We start from the raw sequence: 25,106 nt of genomic DNA on the forward strand, positions 1-25,106 counted from the left end.
CGCGAAAATTAATGATTTCACAGTACTGAGTATTAAATCTGTAAATACCGTATTAAAAAGTCGATTGTTTATGTAACCAAATTTATGCGATTTCACAGAACATTGATTTGATTTCTGAAATATAAGAAAAGGTTGAAACGTAATGGTATATGCCATTACATCCTCGATACTCCAGGGGTTTCAATCACTTACAATCTCTACACCCCTGGACTAGCTCATAGTAAAACTTGAGGCAACAGAACAGAACAGGTAATTTAGTTTAAAGCTAATTTGATGTACATCAAAAGAACCGTAAAATGGTACACTGTGGTTGACTGTATGTGTGGCTTTGAAGTTGGGTGTCGCTCTCTCTAGACTTTAAAGAAAAGTTTTGCAGGCCTGTGATTAGTTCAGATTTATTCCCCTGAGCTGCCATCAATTTTACTACGAGATAGTCCATGGGGTGTAGAGATCGTTAGTGATCGGAACCCCTGGAGTATCGAGGATGATGCCATTGAAATTTAAATCCACTAAAATTTCATTTTCTCATTGTTAGTTTAAATTGCAAAAAATTTGACCTGAGTTAATAACTGTTTATATTATTGGTTAGCGTGTTGACAGAGTGCATGCCTGTATTAACATGCAATGATCATTGTTCTGTATTTGCATATTACAGAATTATCTGCCTTTGTGGGTAGGTATTGATCGTGATGTCATACTTTTCAGAGTTTTGCTCACAAAATACTGTTGTCACAATGAATACCTACCCACTAGGGAGATAACTCATAGTATCAAATGCATTTGTGAGGTGTTGTATTATGTCTTTGCATGTTACAGAGTTAGCTCCCTTGCGGGTAGGTATCCATTTTGACGTCAATATTTTGTGAGTGCAATTAACATCATCTTCTCCAGAAATCATGACTTGCGCTCACAAACACATGACGTCACAATCAATAGCTATACCCACTAGTTTAGATAACTCTGTAATATCCAAATGCAGAATTGACATATGGTCACAGAAAATGATTAACAAAACTTCATATTCTCCACATTATATTTAAATACTATAAAGAAAATTGTGATGTTCCTCAGCTATTTTATAAAAACAATAACATTGTATTGTGACATGCACTATAATCATGACCTTATACTGTAAACCAATGTAATTTTATGGTGACTTTATTTAATGTGTTCATGCCTAATGACTTATAGGACAATTTTATTTCATGATGGAGACTTAATTTGGTTTGCCTTTGCCTGCGTTAGAAACATTTTGCGACAAATTATTTTTGTAATTTCTTACAGTTCATGAAATACGTGAAATTTATTTGCACACAAAGAATGAGAAGGTTCACAGTACACAATAAATATACATACAATTCGACAGGAGTATCAATTGGCCTGTCACTAACTAAAACTGTCGTCAGAGTGGACGACTAATACTCCCCGCTGCACAAATTTAGTACTAACTCCATAGGGGACATTGCAGAACCCTACATAGTTTTCTCAACTCCCTTTTATGTCGGGGTTCTGTGTTCCAAATTCAAATCTGTCAGGTAGTTTAGGAGGAGTTTGCCGGACAAAGTTGTGTCTACAGAATGACAACTTGATTACAGTATATACCCCCTTAACTTAACTTCGTTGCAGGGGGTATAATAAATATCACAGTAGTTTATAACTTCACACACATTCACATATGATAATTCTTGTTGCTGCTGCAGTTCTTTGTAAACAGTGTCATATAATGACATTGACGATATATAATTTCGTTAAAATTTTCAATTTGTTAAGTGTCCTATCAACAACCAGTGTCATTCAGGATATACACCGTTTCATGTTGGGAAAAAAAACACCCATACACATTGCATTTCTTCCATTGTACTTCTGCCAGCTAGTACCTGATAATAAATTGTTCCAAGATTTGAACTGGAAACCCAGAGGTGGAGGACTTGTGATAGTTTGTTGGATCGATTACCTTAACCCCTCGACCACAGTGGACCTAATTTGTGACTTGTCCCAGACTTCATCACATTAGACGAGGGACTGAAATACACATACTAAATCAGACCTTTGTTAAACGACAAAACTTTTAATATATTCAAACCAACTTTTATGTTGTTTATTTTCAGCAGACATTATTTTGTTATTGTTTTTATCTGATACTATTTCGTCATTTCCCATGGCTATACCACACTTCACTTGCTGTCCTGATTCACATGTAAACTGAAAATCCTGCGGAGCCTCAAACACTAACACAACCGTGGATCCCATATTGAATTCGCCAAACATTTCACCTTTTTTCACCTTCACACCAGAGCTTCCTCCATCACAGAATGACTTTTCTATACTTTCTTTTCTTTTGTTCTCAGCTTTGTTTGTGGCTAATTCCTGTAAAGTGATATAGTAAACAGTAAAACAATGTAATCAAAAGCATGCATGTAGTTTTAAAGAAAACAAAATTAAATACAATAATTATTGTTTCAGCCAATAAATTACATGTACCTTCAAATATTAAGTTTTGACCACGTTTTAGACAACCTTGATTGTCTCTCATAGAACTTCATCTGAAATAATAAATATGCTCTCCACAGATTTTATTTCTTATAGAATTATAAAAACATATAGTTCCTATATACATGTATTTTGTGTGTAGTATCCTTATGGAGTTGGAATTCTAAAATTGTACTAATGGTTGGGCTGACATCATGGGGGCCTGAGGAGCGGAGGCAAAAGGAGTCAATCCGACCATTTTGCTATTCGGTCTTTGCATATTAGAGTTAGCTCCCTTGCAAAAAGTAACCATTATACCTCCTTTTCTTTTGTGGGCCCAATATTCACGTCATTTTCTCCAAAAGGTATGACGTTACACTTGCAAACACATGATGTACGTCAAAACCAATACTTACTCGAAAGGGCAGATAACTCTGTAATATGCCAACACAGAATAACCAAATTTCATCTCATGAAGTTGTGAATGTATATAGCTCATACCTCATCACAGTAGATTTTGATGGATCCCACATTAGTGGCTCCTACAGGGACGTAGCTGAACAGTCCATGTTTCCATGTCCCCAGGTACACCACCCTCTCATTGTAGTTAAACAGGTCCTTTACACACTCAGCGATCCATGGCCGCACGCTCAGCAGCTTCCCTGTGAAAACAAGATCATTACTAGGTAAAAGAGCCCCTCATCACTCAGTATTCAGTGAGAGGATCTCAATTTATTAAGTTTTGTTTAACTCCATATTTTTTTCAATAAAAAGGACTGTAGACATGGATATTCAGTGAAGTCTAAACTCTTGAGAAAGACATTTTGTTTCTTTGGAAAATCACATAAGATCACTCAAGACCTATCTCATTTGATTATTACATTAATTTATACTATGCTGTATTTGCATATTACAGAGTTATTTGCCCTTGCGGGTAGGTATTGATTGAGATGTCATGTGTTTGCAAGCGTAACGTCATACTTTTCGGAGGAAACGATGTAAATTGCGCCCATAAAATAATAACGTCACAATTGATACCTTTCCGCAAGGGAGCTATCTCTGTAATATGCAAAGACTGAATTGGTTACCTGATAGCTAAATTGGCAGACCATCCTGTATGTGTTTGGAGGTCCCAGATTTAAATCCAAGTATGACAGCTACATTTTCTCATGTTCTTTACTTACAGAAATAGTCCTTGTGTACAGTAGCTGACAGTTTTAGGTCAACATACACAAAATAACCCGATATTTAAAAAATATTTCATAGAGAGTTAGAATGTTGATTAACAAAAGAAATCTGTTACCTGGGAAATGTCTCCTGAAAGTAATTGTCCAGTCGACTGAGGAATGGAATCGATGGTAATCCCCAGGGGCCAGGTATATAACACAGTAATACAGTGCATTGCCTGGGCGGATATGCAAGCTGTCGTAGTACTCCTCATCTGATTGGTAATGCATGTTGTTCGTTAACGGACCATTTATCCAGGTCGAATGTCCAAAAAACTGTCTTAGAGAATATGTCACACCTTTTACCTGCTCTAGTTTTCCATCTTGCACAACACCAAAATGTAATATTTTACCGTCCGAAGGGCAGGTCTGGCAAATAATGAAAGAAAATAAGTTATCATAACTTAATGCCAGAGAAATCTTGATAATATTACTAGTATTTATCCATTTTTATAAAAGTATGATAAAAGAGAAACCTTTACAAAAAGGTTTTAAATACTATAAGTTTAATTTACATTCATTACATAATTAAAATAGAGTGAACCTGTGTCAGATAAGTTTTAGTATTATAATGTTAAAGATGCTCCACCGTTGACAAATGGTATTTTTTTCTCTATCAAAAACAGGAGCAGACGAATTCCTATTTTTCTTCAGTTACAAAAGTTACTTATTCTACACCATTACCACCATTGTAAAGTTTGAGCTTCTAATTTTACTTCAAGATAAATTTATTAAAAATAATTAATTGTGTTTGTGTCCCAAAAAAATTCTGTGGCAATATGTCCTATATGGAATGAAGTATTGATGTGCATGCACCAATGCAAAATAAATTATTTCATATTATTTTTTGTTTTAATTAGACAAACATATACACACATCAAACATCAGTTATTGTTCAAATAATGAGTATTGTTTATACTCTGACGGCGGTGGAGCACCTTTAAGATAATGAGCCTGGACTTATGTAGACATGCCAACAGTCTCCAGAACACCTTATTATCACTAAATTTTGATGTTGTCTATACGACATGTCAGATTTTAGATATTGAGTTTCAACCTAGGGGGAGATAATCGACTAGTACAGTGTATTAGAATTCAGCTGAGAAAGTCTTAATTAGGGTCCAAGAACTATGAAGGACATGCCCTGATGTACAGGTAAAAAAGTTTTCAGCTTTCAAAATGTTTAATTCTTTGCAAAGAATAAACTAGGGGGAGATAATCTAGTCTTGGAATGCAAGTAAAAAATTTGTATCAACATTTGGGCATGCCACTGTAAATAAAAGTTAGAAGTATACATGTCAAAATTTTAGTTATCTTAAGTTTGTAGTAGGAAGCTACTAAAATCTTGGAATTGATTCTTTACAAGCATTTAAACAGACTGCATGCATGTCACAATATTAAAGGCCTACAAGAAAGTTTAACACATGGTATTTTCAACTTTAATGAAAATTTGTACACTAAAACAAAAACAACCTACCAGTTCATGGTGTTCATCGATCGGACGAGCACCTGGTTTTAATGGTCGTCTGAAGAATTCACTCAAACTTGCATAATGTGTGAGGTCTTCGTCTTCTGCCTCACTTAAATCTACTTTGAACATATTTACATAGAGTCTGAGTACTCGCACTTGTAACCAGTCCCACATCTCGACCCGCGACAACCGACCGCACAGCCTCGAGAAAGACTCTAGGGGTAACTTCTTGTAGCCGCTTTCCTGAAGAAAGAAAATATGAATTATGAAGATCTAGCTTGTTAGAATAAATGAGCCATTAGGGGCCTAGTCAGGGTTAACACAATGTTGACACAATGTATTTCCTTTCCTTATAGGGGCGCACCCACTCAAAGGTATCCACATCATTACCAAAAGCATCTCCCAAAACAAATAATAAATAAGAGTCCTCTCTGTAGACATTTCCTTGTATGCTAGGATTGAAATTACTTCCCTTTCTTTTGAAAATATACTGAATTTAAAATAAGACACCAACATTTCTTGGTGAACTCAATTGAACTCTTGATATATATTGTACATACCATGATAAGCACACATTTTTATAGCAATGAGAAAATAACTTTCAAATCGTTATTATAAGATCAATGTCTCAAAAAATCGTGTGCCTTTGTTGAGGTCAATATTTGTTTAATGGTGTTATATACCACTCTGATTAATTTAAATTAAATAATAGCTTCTATATTTTTATTCTACCATGGCAATATAACACCATATTGACCAAATCAAAGATCCCTATTTTTTTATATTGAATGTTTCTTTAAAAATGTCAATAGGATTACTTGAGATGCATGCTATTTATAAGAAAAAGGATGGCCATAGAACACTAACCTGTTGAACAGTGGACGTTTGCACAGTGGAGTTCAAAAGTGCAACATTATTGTAACTTTGATGTCACAAAACTAATATTATTTGATGTTTCTAGAAAAAGGAAAACCCAATGCTATATAGATAGAACTCCACATGACCATAAGATTAGAGGAAAATTTTATCTAATATAGATGACTACTAACAATATGTTTGGATTTCCAACAATAAAATGTCACCTTTGTAACGCTAACAATCAAATAAAATTGATTATACATCAAATAATCTGGTGAGGAGTATAGATATCCATGGTAGTTATTGCTTTCTTACAATAGAAGTAAAGAGAAATCTTGCTTCTAATATTTTGTATATAAACGGTAAAAAACGTTATCAGTAATACTGTATTAATTCTAAAATGAACATGAAAATGATGTGGATGCACGGGAGTACCAGATTCTATGGTAACTAAATGCCTGGCCATTGGACTCAAAGTAACGATTCCAAATTAACTTCTTGTGACTACTTTTCCTGAAGGATGGCAAAAATATAAAAATATTAATGTATCAAGATCTTTTGATTCATTGTTAAAAACTTTTCTTTCACTTCAGGCGAACTTTCTGGTGAAATTTTTCACTTACAACATATTGGTTGAATTTTTTAGGAAGAACAACAGCAAAAGCGACACCAACACCAACTGTGATCCCAAGATATTTACGCCACCAGCCCTTCCGGCGAGGCTTGAATCCTGTCGATTCTGTAGACAAGAAAAATAATACTCAGACTTAGTGTTGTTGTTTTATAACTGATACACAATTGAAATGAATCTAAAAATAAATAAAGTTTCTCAAAACAACATGTGAATACACCTTGCAATTAATTCACGACTCACTACAAACACTGCACATGTACTTTAATGTTTTTTTTTATAAAAAGGATCTGACTTTTGATTAAGATTACCTTATCATGATGATGAGTATCATAGTAAGTAAGTATGTATCTGTTCTAGAAAGTGTGAATTAAAGTGTATAGGTATAACAAGTTATCTTTGATATTTTAAGTTGTTATATTGCCATAATAATACCTCATGTTAAAGGTTATGTTTGGTTATACACAACAAATATTATGTAATATAAAATAATTTGTCCATGGTCTTCATTGTTGCTGAAGGAGGAATTAAATTATGTCAGAAGATACATTAAAAAGAAGTTTTTTAAGATTTTTTTTGTTATATATTACCACTCCATGGTCTGTGAAAGACTTGTAGAACATTGTTGCAGTTTCCTGGTCTACTTTTACACAGAGTGAGAAACAACCTCTGCACAGCAGGACTACTGAAACAAAACAAACGTTCACCCATGTATCAAGACTGCATATTATATCCTTTTTAAAGTTTGCCTTGTAATTCATATAATTATTTCACATAATGAACATATGGAAGAAATAGTCTTTAGGAATTTCAATACAATAATGATTGATGTTGATGATGATAATTTTTCAAGCAAATTGGTGATAATGACGATAATGATGGTGATGATAATTTTTCATAGTTTACAAGCAAATTGGTGATGATAATGATGGTGATGATGATGATGATGATGATATGATGATGATGATAATGATGATGATAATTTTTCATATAGTTTACAAGCAAATTGGTGATGATGATGATGATGATGATGATGATGATGTTGATGATGATGATTTTTCTTAACCTTACACTTACACTACTAACAGTGAAGCAAATTTGAATAATACTATATAACTAAAATACATGTATGTAAACAAACTATTTTTGTTGTTCTTAAAAAAAATGAAAAACCATTGATGTATAACAATTCGTATAAGAGAGAGAGAGACATCTATCAAACGTCCGAATATAAAAGAGTCTTAAGGAGGAATCTCAATAGCGATTAGCATTACACAAGCATTTAAGCAGAACACATGATTTCATAAGGACAGATAATTCTGTCCAACTGTCCTATGTATACACGAATTCACTATTTCGTGGCGATTGCAAAATTAACAATATCATACATTATGTCTATCAAGTAAATTAGAGAAGACGCATATGTTGACCATATATAAAACGAACCGTGCATAGCACGAAACCAAATAATTTGTTTACCTTGATAACCGCACACGGCACAGCATGGAGGTCGCCATGTTGAACATGGGGTCAAAGGTTATTACGGCGTCAACCCAATAAAACTCCCCGGTAGAAAAAACCCCGGCTTAGCTCCGGTAGAAAAGGTCCGGATATGTTATTAGCAATATGGTACATGTAACTGTCAGCGATGAAGTTAAATCAGAAAATGTATAAATAGAAGCCACAAAATGTTCATTGTATGATTATATTATAAGTGACAATTGTAAAAACGAGCCATGCAAAAGAATAGTTTTTACCTGAAAGTATGTTAATTGCATTACAAGATCAGTATATTAGCTTAGGTCTAATATTCCTCATATACTAGTTTTGATCAACGTCAAAACGGCAGACTTCCCAGCTAGTATATATAATATTGTTGATTTTACTTCATCCTTAATATTCCATAATACGTCAGTGATAGTAACCCCTGGAGTATCGAGGATGATATTACTTATGATCGAATGCAGACATTCCATCTGTAGATTGGAGATCATAGTAAAATACGACAAACCATATGGGTGACCTCAAAACTAAGAAGAGGAAGATGAAAAAGAATTTGTGATAGGCTAAACAATATTGCAGGGCCATGGTACTCCGGTTGGTATAGTGTTTTTTTTTTGAAAACATGATATTAAACGGGGTGAGGGGGGGGGGGAATCAAAATTATTTTCTAGAAAGTCGTTTAACCTACAGACAGCAATTTGGTTTGATGCACCGTGCCTATTCTATCAGTTATCAAATCATTGAAAATTATAGCATTTGTGTCGCTCTTCAGAAAAGAAAACATGTCTGTATATTTTTTTGTGATATTTCGAAAGCTTCCGATCGCATATACAGTATATATAGTCCTTGTGATTGTTGGTGAGCATGCAGCCCTAAGAATCATAATTGGAGTGAAAACTATTTGCTGATAGACAACAACATCAAATGTATATCTAATATGATAATTCGTCATCTCATTGAGATTAGGAGTTCCGCAGGGATCCATTCTTAGCCCTCACTTATTTTTCTATTTATATCAAAAATAATATTATAGATATGCAGATGTCACACCATTTCTCTATTTCTCGAGATTTAAACCGACTAGAATATACATATCTGGAATGTTTGAACTTGTGGTCTAAAACCTGGCTAGGTTCATTTAATTCTGAATAAAAAATCTGAGGTTGTATTTAATTCAAAATTTATTGATATTGACGCAGATTTACACTTAAAATTTGATGGATGTGTTTTTATTGGAAATGCAGATTTTGTTATAAAATAAGAGAAACAAAATGAATAATCATGATCAAAATATGTTAAAATAAACAAGAATGCATACAAGTATAGGTCTACCCTGCAGGTAGGGCGTTAGAATTGTACCTGTTGCCCCTATTGCATGATCGTAAAAGGCGACTAAATTTAGGTTATTACCTTTTCTCTTCTTCCTAACTGACTTTATCTTTCCTAATGCCTCTCTTGGCACCGCCTCACTTTTGGCCTTTAGTTGAGCGTTCGCCCCTGTGAGGAAGGCTTTGGGTTCTGTCAACTGGCTGAGACACACCAAAGTCTATAAAAGTGGAAGTTTCTGCTCCTGCTTAGCGCTCAGCATACAGGGAGTGGGACGACTGGTTCGCCCGTTGTCAGTATAATGTGACCGGATGGGATGTGTTGCTTCGTGTCTTCGGCGGCATGCTTCAGTGATATAGCACTATAAAAAGGGAAACAATTCCACTATGCAAGAAGACACAACACGTATATACAGCAGTCTCCCAAAATACGTACCACGAACAACATACGCGCAACACACCGCATACATGGGAGGCCGTCCTTACATGACCACAGCTGTTAATAGGACGTTAATTAATCAATCAAACAAACAAAACAAACAAATAAGTATAGGTTGGAATAACTTTATTTTACCCAATTTTACATTTAACTTAATGAAAGCTGTACACACATACATAATCAATAAAACAAGCCCCAACTTCTAAAGTCGGCTAAGTAATAACAGTTTAAGACAAATTGTGATATTATTTCACGTATAATGTAATAGTGTCCTCTAAAGTCGTCTAAATAATAAAATAATAGTTATTTCATGTTTAAATTTTCCCTGTGCGATCATTTAGAAGGCTTATTGGCCATTTTAGTATGGTCACAATATACATGTACGAAGAGAAATGGTCTTATGGCCATATTAGTATGGCTGTAAGACACCCCACTCTCACCCATCTACTGTGACAGCCCCCTGTGCGATCATATAGAAGTGTCTTATGGCCATATTAGTATGGTTATAAGACACCCCACCCTCACCCCTCTACTGTGACAGCCCCCTGTGCGATCATATAGAAGTGTCTTAAGACCATATTAGTGTGGTTATAAGACACCCCAATCTCACCCCTCTACTGTGACAGCCCCCTGTGCGATCATATAGAAGTGTCTTATGGCCATATTAGTATGGTTATAAGACACCCCACCTCACCCCTCTGCTGTGACAGCCCCCTGTGCGATCATATATAAGTGTCTTAAAACCATATTAGTATGGTTATAAGACACCCCACCTCACCCCTCTACTGTGACAGCCCCCTGTGCGATCATATATAGAAGTGTTTTTATGGCCATATATTCATATTAGTATGGTTATAAGACACCCCAATCTCACCCCTCTACTGTGACAGCCCCCTGTGCGATCATATAGAAGTGTCTTATGGCCATATTAGTATGGTTATAAGACACCCCACCCTCACCCCTCTACTGTGACAGCCCCCTGTGCGATCATATAGAAGTGTCTTATGGCCATATTAGTATGGTTATAAGACACCCCACCCTCACCCCTCTACTGTGACAGCCCCCTGTGCGATCATATAGAAGTGTCTTATGGCCATATTAGTATGGTTATAAGACACCCCAATCTCACCCCTCTACTGTGACAGCCCCCTGTGCGATCATATATAGAAGTGTTTTATGACCATATTAGTGTGGTTATAAGACACCCCAATCTCACCCCTCTACTGTGACAGCCCCCTGTGCGATCATATAGAAGTGTCTTATGGCCATATTAGTATGGTTATAAGACACCCCACCCTCACCCCTCTACTGTGACAGCCCCCTGTGCGATCATATAGAAGTGTCTTAAAGACCATATTAGTATGGTTATAAGACACCCCACCCTCACCCCTCTACTGTGACAGCCCCCTGTGCGATCATATAGAAGTGTCTTAATGACCATATTAGTATGGTTATAAGACACCCCACCCTCACCCCTCTACTGTGACAGCCCCCTGTGCGATCATATAGAAGTGTCTTATGGCCATATTAGTATGGTTATAAGACACCCCACCCTCACCCCTCTACTTTGACAGCCCCCTGTGCGATCATATAGAAGTGTCTTATGGGGTCATATTAGTATGGTTATAAGACACCCCACCCTCACCCCTCTACTGTGACAGCCCCCCTGTGCGATCATATAGAAGTGTCTTAAGACCATATTAGTATGGTTATAAGACTCCCCCAATCTCACCCCTCTACTGTGACAGCCCCCTGTGCGATCATATATAGAAGTGTTTTATGGCCATATTAGTATGGTTATAAGACACCCCAATCTCACCCCTCTACTGTGACAGCCCCCTGTGCGATCATATAGAAGTGTCTTATGGCCATATTAGTATGGTTATAAGACACCCCATCCTCACCCCTCTACTGTGACAGCCCCCTGTGCGATCATATAGAAGTGTCTTAAGACCATATTAGTATGGTTATAAGACACCCCACCCTCACCCCCCTCTACTACTGTGATCATACAGCCCCCTGGTGACGACCCCAATATAGACAGTGTCTTATATATGGAGTGTCCATATTAGTATGGTTATAAGACACCCCACCTCACCCCTCTACTGTGACAGCCCCCTGTGCGATCATATAGAAGTGTCTTAAGACCATATTAGTATGGTTATAAGACACCCCATCCTCACCCCTCTACTGGGACAGCCCCCTGTGCGATCATATAGAAGTGTCTTATGGCCATATTAGTATGGTTATAGAGACTGTGACACAGCCCCTGTGCGACATATAGAACTTATGGCCATATTAGTATGGTTATAAGACACCCCACCCTCACCCCTCTACTGTGACAGCCCCCTGTGCGATCATATAGAAGTGTCTTATGGACCATATTAGTATGGTTATAAGACACCCCTACCCTCACCCCTCTACTGTGACAGCCCCCTGTGCGATCATATATAGAAGTGTCTTAAAGACCATATTAGTATGGTTATAAGACACCCCACCCTCACCCCTCTACTGTGACAGCCCCCTGTGCGATCATATAGAAGTGTCTTATGGCCATATTAGTATGGTTATAAGACACCCCATCCTCACCCCTCTACTGGGACAGCCCCCTGTGCGATCATATAGAAGTGTCTTATGGCCATATTAGTATGGTTATAAGACACTCCAATCTCACCCTTCTACTGTGACAGCCCCCTGTGCGATTATATAGGAGTGTCTTATTGCCACATTAGTATGGTTATAAGACACCCCATCCTCACCCATCTACTGTGACAGCCCCCTCTGTGCGATCATATAGAAGTGTCTTAAGACCATATTAGTATGGTTATAAGACACCCCATCCTCACCCCTCTACTGGGACAGCCCCCTGTGCGATCATATAGAAGTGTCTTATGGCCATATTAGTATGGTTATAAGACACCCCAATCTCACCCTTCTACTGTGACAGCCCCCTGTGCGATTATATAGGAGTGTCTTATTGCCACATTAGTATGGTTATAAGACACCCCACCCTCACCACTCTACTGTGACAGTCCCCTGTGCGATCATATAGAAGTGTCTTAAAGACCATATTAGTATGGTTATAAGACACCCCATCCTCACCCCTCTACTGGGACAGCCCCCTGTGCGATCATATAGAAGTGTCTTATGGCCATATTAGTATGGTTATAAGACACCCCACCCTCACCCCTCTACTGTGACAGCCCCCTGTGCGATCATATAGAAGTGTCTTAAAGACCATATTAGTATGGTTATAAGACACCCCAATCTCACCCCTCTACTGTTGACAGCCCCCTGTGCGATCATATAGAAGTGTCTTAAATGGCCATGTTAGTATGGTTATAAGACACCCCAATCTCACCCCCTCTGCTGTGACACAGCCCCCTGTGCGATCATATAGAACGTCAAATTCTAACGCGTTCTATTTTGTCTCTCTCTATCTTTATGTAATTTTCAAATTACTTTTCTACTACTCACTGTAATCCACTTTTTTCGCAAGAAACAAGTTTTTCGAGACACAATTTAACTTCGCTAGCCAAAAAGTATGCACAAGTACGTGATATTAGTATACGTGTACGTATATAACTGAATACTAGTAGCTTTAACCAGCGAAGTCGGAAGTGCGAAAATAATTACCACCCCGCGAAAATAGACGTTATCAACATTATTAACAGAATGTCATTGAATAGTGTTGATCACAGTATCGCTGGAAATATGGAACACAATCTGAAATGGATTTTTGGTTTAGAGAGTCAGAATGTGAAAATTAAACACGAGACGCATGCTTAAGCCTGTTTCAGTTGAACACAATGTATATCACTATTAAGCCTGACTTGTTATTGTTGATTGAGATCTCCAATATTATATTAATAAATAAACATTAAATTATTTTTTACAAGAGTAAATGATTATAAAAAATATTCCATTTCAAAGGAACTTCGCGACGGCGAAGATTACAAGTTGTGAATTTTATATTAGCATGGGAATTTCTATCAATAAAAATGATGAAGATATTTATTTGTGGAGAAAATCTTTCGCGAATATAGCTGGATTGCAAAATTTGCGAAACTGAAAGGCACGCGTATGTATTTTATGCATGTGTTTGCAAATGATTATCACGATGCAAGTTAATTGTGAAAATAATCTAATGGTATAACGACGTCATTCTAACATCCTTTTTGAATGCTAAGTCTCTAAAGCACCTGTCGTTATATCAAACACGCAAGTAACCATATACTTTAAGACGCTAATGAAATACAATCAAGACAATGATAGTACTGTGTATGGCCAAACAAGTCGTGAACATATCTCTTCCAGAATCATCCCGTACACCTCGAAAGCAATATTGTGTGCTTAGCAGATTTACACTGTATTGTTAAGCTTTAAATACAATCTGAAAATCCACAAACGACATATTTTTACATTACAAAATTAATCACAAAGTTTCGCTTCCCGACTTTGTAAAAAAAGAACAATTTCAAAGAAGGGCATTGCATCAAAGTATTGGATACTATTATATCTAATCATTAATCGTATCACTCTTATACTAGTAGAACTTGAATCTTGTACCAGGATTTCAAAATTGCTCACATACATTACTTTACAATACAACATTTCCGCACAGTCAAAACTTGCAAATAAAATGACCAATTAGGCGAATTTAAAAATGAATGAGAAACGTTTATATGTATCTGAGATTTAGAAAAGAAATTTCGTGACACCCTATAACATGTTTATGCATGACCTCGGAGTGAAACAAACATTTATTGTCTTCATTAATGATCCAGCTTCTGAATCCAAAGAAACACAGGTCACGTAAAACATCTAGTCTGCTGATGTAAGCGTCGGCAGTCTCTCGGAGGATAAGAGCTGGATTACCCAATCGGATGTTCAGCTGTTTGACAGAATGAAGGTCGCCATTTTCCAGAGCGTGAGGGATGACCACGAGCTCTGTGGGAGTTATGTCCAGTGTTATAACATCTATTGTTCTCTGAGAATCAATAAACAATAAACAATTAACATCTATTGTTCTCTGAGAATCAATAAACAATAAACAATTAACATCTATTGTTCTCTGAAAATCAATAAACAATAAACAATTAACATCTATTGTTCTCTGAGAATCAATAAACAATAAACAATTAACATCTATTGTTCTCTGAGAATCAATAAACAATAAACATTAACATCTATTGTTCTTTGGAATCATAAACAATAAACAATTAAACATCTATTGTTCTCTGAAAATCAATTATAAACAATAGACAATTAAATACCAATTACTCTATTGTTCTCTGAGAATCAATAAACAATAAACAATTAACATCTATTGTTCTCTGAGAATCAATAAACAATAAACAATTAACATCTATTGTTCTCTGAGAATCAATAAACAATTAACATCTATTGTTCTCTGAGAATCAATAAACAATAAACAATTAACATCTATTGTTCTCTGAAAATCAATAAACAATAAACAATTAACATCTATTGTTCTCTGAGAATCAATAAACAATTAACAATAAACATCTATTGTTCTCTGAGAATCAATAAACAATAAACAATTAACATCTATTGTTCTCTGAGAATCAATAAACAATAAACAATTAACATCTATTGTTCTCTGAGAATCAATAAACAATAAACAATTAACATCTATTGTTCTCTGAGAATCAATAAACAATAAACAATTAACATCTATTGTTCTCTGAAAGTCAATTAACATCTATGTAATCAAATTCTGAGAATCAATAAACGAAAATGTATCAGTGCTTGAGAACAATAAACAATTAACATCTTATTGTTCTTTGAGAATCAATAAACATAAACAATTAACATCTATTGTTCTCTGAGAATCAATAAACATAAACAATTAACAATTGTTCTCTGAAAATCAATAAACAATAAACAATTAACATCCATAGTTCTTGTAAACAATAAGACAATCATCTGAAATATAACATCTTGTTCTCAAAATCAATAAACAAATAACATCTATTGTTCTCAGTGAAAATCAATAAACAATAAACAACAATGAAAATCAATATCCCTTGTTCTCTAAACAATAATCAATTCAATGAAACAATTGATCAATCATATCTATTGTTCTCTGAGAGAATACACAAGAAACAATTGATGAGAATACACAAGAAACAATTGATATATATTTTTCTCTAAAACTCAATAAACAATAATGAATATGATATCTATTGTTTTCTGAGAATTGATAAACAATAAACAATATATATACACTGTTTTCTAAAAGGAAAAAAAATGTCTATTTTCTGAAAATAATAATAAAACTGAAAAAAAGTATAAGACATTTTTTTAAGATGACAACAGAAATGATGCAATTTCAAAAATATGAAAAATGTTTTATAACAACTCTGCTGTTTTTCCAGACTTGCATAATGTATTTACACCGTGTATCTAATGGAAACTGTAGACCGTAGGATTTGGTGCCATGCACTTGATGAAAATGTCGAGAGATCGTATCTGTTCATACTTACATTACTATGACCGTAATGGTGACGTATATCTTTTAGGGTCCTCATTCGCCGATGATTGATGATACCTGTATAGTTGTTGATACCTTCTGGAGAGAACAATAACCGCTCTAAATGTCGTCTGCCTGTACGCTTCAATCTAAAACAACAACAATGTCATCATCATCATCATCATCATCATCATCATACATCAACATCATCATCATCATCATCATCAGTCGTCATCATCATCCATCATTCATCATCATCATCATCCATCATCATTATCATCATCATCATACCATCATCATCGTTATTATTATCATCATCATCCACATCATCATTATTATTATCATCATCTTCCCCTCTTAATAATCATACCATCCTCTCCATCCTCTTCATCATCTTCCCATCATCATCATCATCATCATCATTACCACCATCATCATCATCATCCATTACCATCATCATCGTTATTATTATCATCATCTTCCCCTCTTAAAAAATTATCATCCTCTTCATCTTCATCATCATCATCATCTTACCCACATCATCCATACCACCATCATCATCATTACCATCTTCACCACCACCATCACTATATCATCATTAGTTTATCATCATCTACCATCCCATCATCATCATCATCACCAACCACCACTACACCACCACCACCACCACCACCACCACCACCACACCACCACCACCACCACCATCATCATCATCATAGTTATCATTATCGTTTTCATCATCACCACCACCATCACCACCACCACCACCACCACCATCACCAACCACCACCACCATCACCACCACCACCACCACCATCATCATCATCATATTATCATTCATCGTTTTCATCACCACCACCACCACCACCACCACCACCACCATCATCATCACCACCATCATCATCATCAATCATCATTATCGTTTTCAATCACCACCACCACCACCACCACCACCACCACCACCCACCACATCACCACCACCATCACCACCACCACCACCACCACCATCACCATCATCTTCATCAATCACATCACCACCACCACCAACAACAACAACAACAACGACAGCAGAATCATCACTGTCAACTTCACCACCATGCGAAAATAATTGAATTGAACGTCATCTTAGTAGTACGTACTATTGCTTTTATTTACTCTTTTTTGTTTTGTTATGTTTCACTTTACCATTGTTAGACTTATTCACTTCCTATTATTGTTGAATCTAATATAACATACCCCGGATCAAAGGCATAGACAAAACATCCAAAAGTCTTCGCCATTTCTTCAGTAAAAGAAAAATATTTTCCAACACTGAAACAAAGGAAATGGATACATTGAAAAATGGGATATAATAAACTTTCCAACATCTTAGAAGATTTTTGTTAGAAAAAAAGAAAAGTATAAGTAAATAGATACAAAGAGACAATTTTATAATGGAATTGCATTAGATTGGTGCATGAATACTTTGAACGTCATATGATCCATCCAAGGGATTATGCAAAGGGAACCAGGGATTTTTAAAATTACAATAGTTTTTTGTCGGTTAATATAAGTACAGCGTCCATTACCCGAAGGCATACACGACACAGGGGTCTGCAAGACTAAATTCCTCATCTATACAAACATCCCAGCCTCCAGGCCGCGTCTTCCCAACTCGGACTCCCTGTTTACATGGAATCTGTTCAGCCGACAAGTACCTGTGGTGAAAAGCGATCTTTGTTCCCAACTAATGCAGATCAGTTTCAGATCTCAATACGTGTGTCCTTATCACTTTCATAGCATTATAGTTTCTTCTTCACCCATGATCATATTATCTTCAAACCTCTTGCATTTAGATAGATGCTTTTAATCTATTAAAATAAGAAAGGTCATCTCGATACTGAAAATCGAAAACTCAACTTCTCTTAGACTAGTTGAAGTTTACCGTCAAGGTCAACTCATATGAATTCAATGTTAAGAATAAAGAAATACATGTACATATACATTGTGTGTATGACTTTCTGGAAATCATCTAAGAACGAATTACGAAAGGTTTTCCGCAAATCAAATCAAGTACAGGCGTTTGGCTCTATACACATTTTTCTCTCTATAATTTGTAATACAGTATTATACATATATATATATAGAGAGAGAGAGAGAGAGTAAAATATCTATAGAGTCAAATGCCTGTGATTCAAGAAAGGCCACAGAGTGTGTCTAGACGTACTTGTGGTATAGTGCAGCTAGTCGTGACAAATTGTACGTAGCAAGGTCAAAATGTGGCGGAATCATGCACCCCTCAAATTTAGGCGGCGGTGTTGCAGAAGTCGTTTGCATCACTTCAACTTGTTCCTACAGTAGAAAAGAACGAATTCTCACATTTGTATCAAATAAAAATATCACTCATATCAGATGATACTCAGACCAATACGTTGCTTTAGATTTAACGACGCCATACTTCAACAGCTAAAAGCAACCTGGGATGGAGGGTGGTCAATCGAAGGAGATAAAAGGACAGCATTTGGCCAAACTGATAGTTACTAACAATTGTGTAGGATGTGTTTCAAAAATACTCGGCCACTCTCAATGTAATGGAAACACTTTCAGGTAAAGATTTTAAGAAGCTATCGATGATGCCAGAACTCGTTTTGTTGAGAGATAGAAGCTAACGAAATTCAGATTCATCATCAAAGCTAAATTTTCGGCTCAGTACATTCCCTATGAAACTATTGGAATGTTTTCATTTTTATGAACAGATACCACCTGGATTAAGTATTTGGTAAACGAACATAATAAACGAAAACTTGTAATTAAATAACTTTATAGACCAACTCCATCCGCTACAGGGGCAGTCTAAACCCGATGAAACTGGTGATCTATATAATGGAATAGTGACTTTACTTTATAGACTAACTCCATCCACAACAGGGGCAGGCTAAACCCGAGGAAACTGGTGATCTATATAATGGAATAGTGACTTTACTTTATAGACTAACTCCATCCACAACAGGGGCAGACTAAACCCGAGGAAACTGGTGATCTATATAATGGAATAGTGACTTTACTTTATAGACCAACTCCATCCACAACAGGGGCAGACTAAATCCCGAGGAAACTGGTGATCTATATAATGGAATAGTGACTTTACTTTATAGACTAACTCCATCCACAACAGGGGCAGGCTAAACCCGAGGAAACTGGTGATCTATATAATGGAATAGTGACTTTACTTTATAGACCAACTCCATCCACAATAGGGCAGGCTAAACCCGAGGAAACTGGTGATCTATATAATGGAATAGTGACTTTACTTTATAGACTAACTCCATCCACAACAGGGGCAGACTAAACCCGAGGAAACTGGTGATCTATATAATGGAATAGTGACTTTACTTTATAGACTAACTCCATCCACAACAGGGGCAGGCTAAACCCGAGGAAACTGGTCATCCAAAGGGGAAAGATGTCCAACAATCTCCTCGTCATGACAGCCGTCTTAACTGAAAAGAGAAAAATATTACTTTCATGTCTTGGTGAATATGTGTACAAGTAAATAATTGTTTTATCTGATAGCCTTCCGTAACCAATTTTTTCATTAGAGACTTGGCATATTTCTATAAATTAGTTTCCATAAAAAAACACATATTGGACAAAGTGTTTATCATGTATTTTAGAACATCATTTACTAATGTTGATGGAAATTCTTTAGAATTTCTTTTAAACTAATTAATTATGTTTAGTTAGGTTTTTCAAAATAATTCAGTTTTTATCAGGGAATTGATAATTTGAAAAATAATTTTTACTCGCTTGTATTTTAGGTGCTATACCAGAAGTGGGTTTAATGCTATAAGATATTATTTTATTGCTTTCTTTATCTGTATTTATTAGCTATTCATTTATTTTTCTTTTGTTAAATATTTTCTCCACCGTAAAGGTTAGTATTCATTTCTTTGTTTTGAGAAAAAATCGATCGGTATGAAAAACAAAGGGTAAGTTTAATCATGATTCAGATATGGTCCCACAACTTGCTTTTAGTATATCTATGTAGGGCTTAAATTGTACATTCTGCTACTTATATTTATCCCCTGTATCCTCTTACGACTCACTTTCTTTTCGCCCAAAATTTTAAAATTTCGCGCATATTTTACCTTTTTTTCAAACATTTTTTGTTTACGTTTTGTCTCGTTCACTTGTCTTTGTCATAAATCTACGAAACAGAACAACCAACACAAACAAGATTTTATCAATTCATACCAAAAACCCAAATCAGGATATAATACTGTAAAATACGGCATTATGGTAAACATGTTGATCTGCTTCTTGAATGGGAACTGCAATTAATTTAATATCAGTTCTATCGAAGTTTTTTCGCTGAATGTGCTAAATCAGTTATTCGATGTCGATAGACAATAGTGACATCATCGAATTGTATTGGATGGATCAGTCACATAGATATAGTTAACTAAAAATGTACCTGTTACGGGTTTTAGGGAGTAAATCTATTTTAGATCAACAATTACTTCGTTCCGCTGTCATAGTGAAGACAACCGATTATAAAAAATTATTAGGGTTTTCTTTAATCTATGCCCCAAGTCATTTCATTAAAGGTCTATAAGCAGTGCTCGAAATATAACTTACCAAACAAGCGTACAGTGTTAGGTATATACATGTTGACGGTGTTTATGGACGTCAATGTGTAGAATATTTCAAACTTGAATAGGTCAATATTTAGTACTAATTCGGAACAATTGGCCCAGATACGACTACCATCGAGCTATAAATGGCATTAGATTGTACTAATTGATGGCCAGACGTATATTATTATTCTCTTTATTGCGTCCAAAATTTGAAGATTACAAAAGCATGAATAATAAACACAAACATACAAAGCATTTTTAAAAACATAAGAGTAATACAAAGTAAACATTACATTAATAAATAGTTATTTGTTCAATAATATAAGTACAAGTATAAATATATACAAAATATCTTATAAATAGTCATTTATACGTTAAATAAAGGATTGTATAACAAATTGTACAACCCGATGCTTTTTATTATATTAATTATTATTCATTACCCATTATTCTTTTGTTATATGAAATTTATAAAACAACATCATAACAACTAACAGTAGGGGTGGGGAGAGCCCCACAAGTACCAGCGAGGCGTTACGGGCTCGCGCACATTTATTCCAAAATTGATTATAGGAACACCAGCCTGTAATTCCAAAGGGGGTTGATACACGTAAAAGTATTATACTTTATGTAATATATTCAGACGACCTCTTTATTCAAGGTAAAATACATTATATAAATCCGTAATATAGCTAAATAACCACATCTTGTTTACACATATAGAAGCAGATTACCTGTCAGAAATTATTCACATCTTCATCTTCACTAAAAGTGAAGTGAAACTTTCCCCTCCAATCAAAATAATATGAAATAACTGTACATCCTTGGAAGCGGCATGTTAACAAAAACACCTAAACAATAATAACACTGAAATTAATTGTTGCAACGCCAAAGTGGAGGTCCTCTTTCACTCAGGAGGTCTACTTGAAACCTGTAGAACTCAATGAGTCATAGGTCCGATGTACAGAAACCCACATTTATGACATAATTCCATTGTATTCAGACTAAGTATAGCTATAACTATTTCCATTTTATAATGTATTATTTCTCTGTACTGAGGGAACAAAAGCGCTAGCTTCCATAAAATATAAGGTTTAAGTTCGTTATATAAATTCACGAAATCTTCTCAAGTCTGTGTCAATTTTCATATGTTTCATTAAACAGCATTGTAAACTCTTTTTTTCTCCAAACAACATTTTATCTAAAAGTTCCAGTTTCAAAAAATGTTTTTAATTCTCAATGTAATGAGTACTTGTTCAATAATTCTACTATGTTAGGAATAAATCCCTTTTGGTATGTTCTACCTAGACGAAAAAGAGGGAGTCTAGTAGTAAAAATTTAAAAAACACGAGATGTTGGGTTTCATTCTACATATTCTTCAAAATATTAAAAATTTTCTGGTGTCTATATACGCTTCAATAGAGGTCCAACCAAATAAGGATGTGTACATATCCGTTCTGGTCCTCTTTTCGAATCCTTGTATCGATTTAACTATAAAATGTTGTGCTCTCTCTAACATTGTAATATTTCCGTTCTTGAAGCAGATGGATAAACCTTAATTTTATATAAGTTTTGCAACAGTTAAGGGGTTAAGGGCACATGGATGAGCACCAGAGCGGACAATGGACATTGTACCTGACCTTAAATTTTTACAAGCATTTCAGGTTTTGTCAAAATAATTTTGTTTAGAATTTAACAATATACGAACATGTGTAATTTTCTTCAGTCTGTGGCATAATACAATTATAAAGATAAGCATTATTATACACAGTACAAGTTCTTATTCTTTGATTTGTAAAAGTGACAATTTTGCTTTTAACAGCAGAAAATGAAAAACGCCATTTTCTACTATAATCTTCACAGATTAAGATCATTTCTGAAGGCTTTTTAAAACTGGTGCTAACTAAACATATATCATCTGCTTGTGTGGGAACATTAACATTCAAATCTACAATCACTACACCTAGACCAGAATTCTCTATTTTATTTAATAAATCATTAATAAATACTAAATACATTTTGGCAGACAATGCCCCTCCCTGTAATATTCCCCGTTCCATTTTGAGCATGGGAGACTTTAACCCATTATATAAAACACAACTTTCAACATTTGTATACATACATTTTAGTAAAGTCCACATTTTTGAATTAAGACCCAATTCATAAAGTTTGTATAGTAATCCAGCATGCCACACGGTGTCAAACGCTTCATTACTATCTAAAAATGCAGCATGAACATTTGAACAATATTCGATATTGTGATTAATACACTCTTGCAAACTAAATGACGTACATAAACTGCACAAGCTGTTTTGATAAGCAGCCTGCTGTTGATTTGGGAACAAGTTAGAATTAAGAATTCTTTTAATTCTTTTTAATTTCAAACAATTTGAAAATACAGGTAGCAATGTGATTCCGCTGTAACTATTTGGGTCATCTTTCTTTTTACCTTGACCTTTGTACAATGTTATAATAATTCCTTATTTCCAATCTTTTGGAATATATTCGTTTTTATTACACAATTGAACAATCTAGCTATATCTGATAGCCTTCCGTAACCAATTTAAGTTTTCATTAAAGACTTGTCATATTTCTATATATATTAGTTTCCATAACAAATACAACGATGACAATGAAAAACAACATATTTGAATGGACAAAGTGTTTATCAATGTATTTCTCTGAAATCATTATCAATACTAATGTTGATGAATTCTTTAGAAGTCTGAATATGTCATAATTTAACTATATTCATATTTAGTTATGTTTTTTCAAAAATAATTCGGTTTTTATCAGGGAATTGATAATTTGAAAAATAATTTTTACTTGCTTGTATTTTAGGTGCTTAATCAGAAGAGGATTTTATGCTATAAAAAATATCATTTTATTGCTTTCTTTATCTGTATTTATTAGTTATTCATTTATTTTTCTTTTGTTAAATATTTCCAACCGTAAAGGTATAATATTTTCATGTTTGATAATTTATGATGTATGCTTGATGTGGGTTGTTCTCGTCCCATGGCTCGTGATGTTCGTGTCGATGTAGTTGAATGATGATGGAGACGTTGACTTTCAGTTGCATAGTTTTTATTTGGTTCCATATATATACTTAGTACAGTGGATAAAGGACCATATAGTCCTATACATCCTGACGGGAATTACAATCATAACTTCTCCGTCCTACTAAAATACATGTACAAAATTATTTCCATGCTTCCTAGTGTTGGTATCTGTAGAGGTGTCCTGGTGTGAAGTATGTCATGTCTGTAGTGTATGTTGTGTCCGGAGTGTCTGTGGGGTGTCTTTCGAGTGTCTATGGAGTGTAAGTGTGTTAAAAGAATATCTCGAGTCTCTTATATATTCGATACCAGGAAGCAGGAATGGCGTAAAGGTCATGATTTCCTAAAATTATGTCAGGCAATGATTCAATAACAACTTCCTAGATATGAACTAACTTCCTATATGGGCTTAATTCTTATAAGACATATTCACATTGGTCAATCAAATTATCAAATTATATATAGCTTACTTTCACGTAAATCTTTAAATTAAATTTCCATTTCAAGGCATTGTTATACTACATTCGCCATATACTCATATATGATTTCAAATTAGCTAAAATTTGAAATCATTATGCTACAAAAGTAAAATTAAATTTCCATTTCAAGGCATCGTTTATACTAAAAACATCTGAAGAAAGTTCACTGTGAAATGTGCAAAAAAAAAAAAAAAAAAGATATTGTCAAAATTAACATAACTGTACACTATTCTTTTGCCATACAATGTAAATATTTCAATAAAACACATTAAAATAAATTTTCGGGTAAATGTACAATGTAACAATGATGTTTGGATTGACATATGTTGATGATATTAAGTGGTATGTAAATTAATGATGTTATCAATAAAAAAAATCCTTACTTCTGTATGACTTTTAAGGTTCATGATATGCTGTTATCAGAAGGAACAAATGAAAATGAAATTTGAAGTTCTTTGTTATTGTGTAAAAAAATGTTGTGAATTGTGCGTGATATGTTATTAGAAGGTCGGAGCAACAACAATTAAATGTGTG

General features: G+C 34.9%; 2 protein-coding genes across 6 annotated transcripts; both read right to left on the reverse strand.

Annotated features, from left to right (window-relative positions):
- Positions 1–1,015: 1,015 nt before the first annotated feature.
- LOC138331492 (phosphatidylserine decarboxylase proenzyme, mitochondrial-like) lies at positions 1,016–8,195 on the reverse strand. Of its 2 annotated transcripts, none has more exons than XM_069279162.1 (7): positions 8,135–8,195; positions 7,246–7,340; positions 6,648–6,763; positions 5,173–5,409; positions 3,773–4,064; positions 2,971–3,131; positions 1,016–2,367 (listed from the first exon to the last, which is right to left on the reverse strand). In XM_069279162.1, exons 1-7 carry the CDS (start codon positions 8,179–8,181, stop codon positions 2,053–2,055), a joined length of 1,263 nt encoding a protein of 420 aa, XP_069135263.1. In that variant the 5' UTR covers positions 8,182–8,195; the 3' UTR covers positions 1,016–2,052. The 2 variants fall into 2 exon arrangements, with proteins under 2 accessions (XP_069135263.1, XP_069135264.1); XM_069279163.1 differs by having other exon boundaries at positions 7,246–7,337; positions 8,135–8,187.
- Positions 8,196–13,304: 5,109 nt separating this feature from the next.
- LOC138331493 (probable methyltransferase-like protein 24) lies at positions 13,305–19,852 on the reverse strand. Of its 4 annotated transcripts, none has more exons than XM_069279164.1 (6): positions 19,791–19,852; positions 18,625–18,749; positions 17,987–18,115; positions 17,655–17,729; positions 16,432–16,567; positions 13,305–14,912 (listed from the first exon to the last, which is right to left on the reverse strand). In XM_069279164.1, the coding sequence occupies exons 1-6, from the start codon at positions 19,845–19,847 to the stop codon at positions 14,604–14,606; spliced, it is 831 nt and encodes a 276-aa protein (XP_069135265.1). In that variant the 5' UTR covers positions 19,848–19,852; the 3' UTR covers positions 13,305–14,603. The 4 variants fall into 4 exon arrangements, with proteins under 4 accessions (XP_069135265.1, XP_069135267.1, XP_069135266.1 ...); XM_069279166.1 differs by lacking the exon at positions 19,791–19,852 and adding an exon at positions 19,381–19,764; XM_069279165.1 differs by lacking the exon at positions 19,791–19,852 and adding an exon at positions 19,299–19,377.
- Between the last annotated feature and the right edge of the window lie 5,254 nt (positions 19,853–25,106).

The sequence above is a fragment of the Argopecten irradians genome, chromosome 9 (assembly GCF_041381155.1).
Source record: "Argopecten irradians isolate NY chromosome 9, Ai_NY, whole genome shotgun sequence".
In the NCBI taxonomy this organism is placed as follows: Eukaryota; Metazoa; Mollusca; class Bivalvia; order Pectinida; family Pectinidae; genus Argopecten; species Argopecten irradians.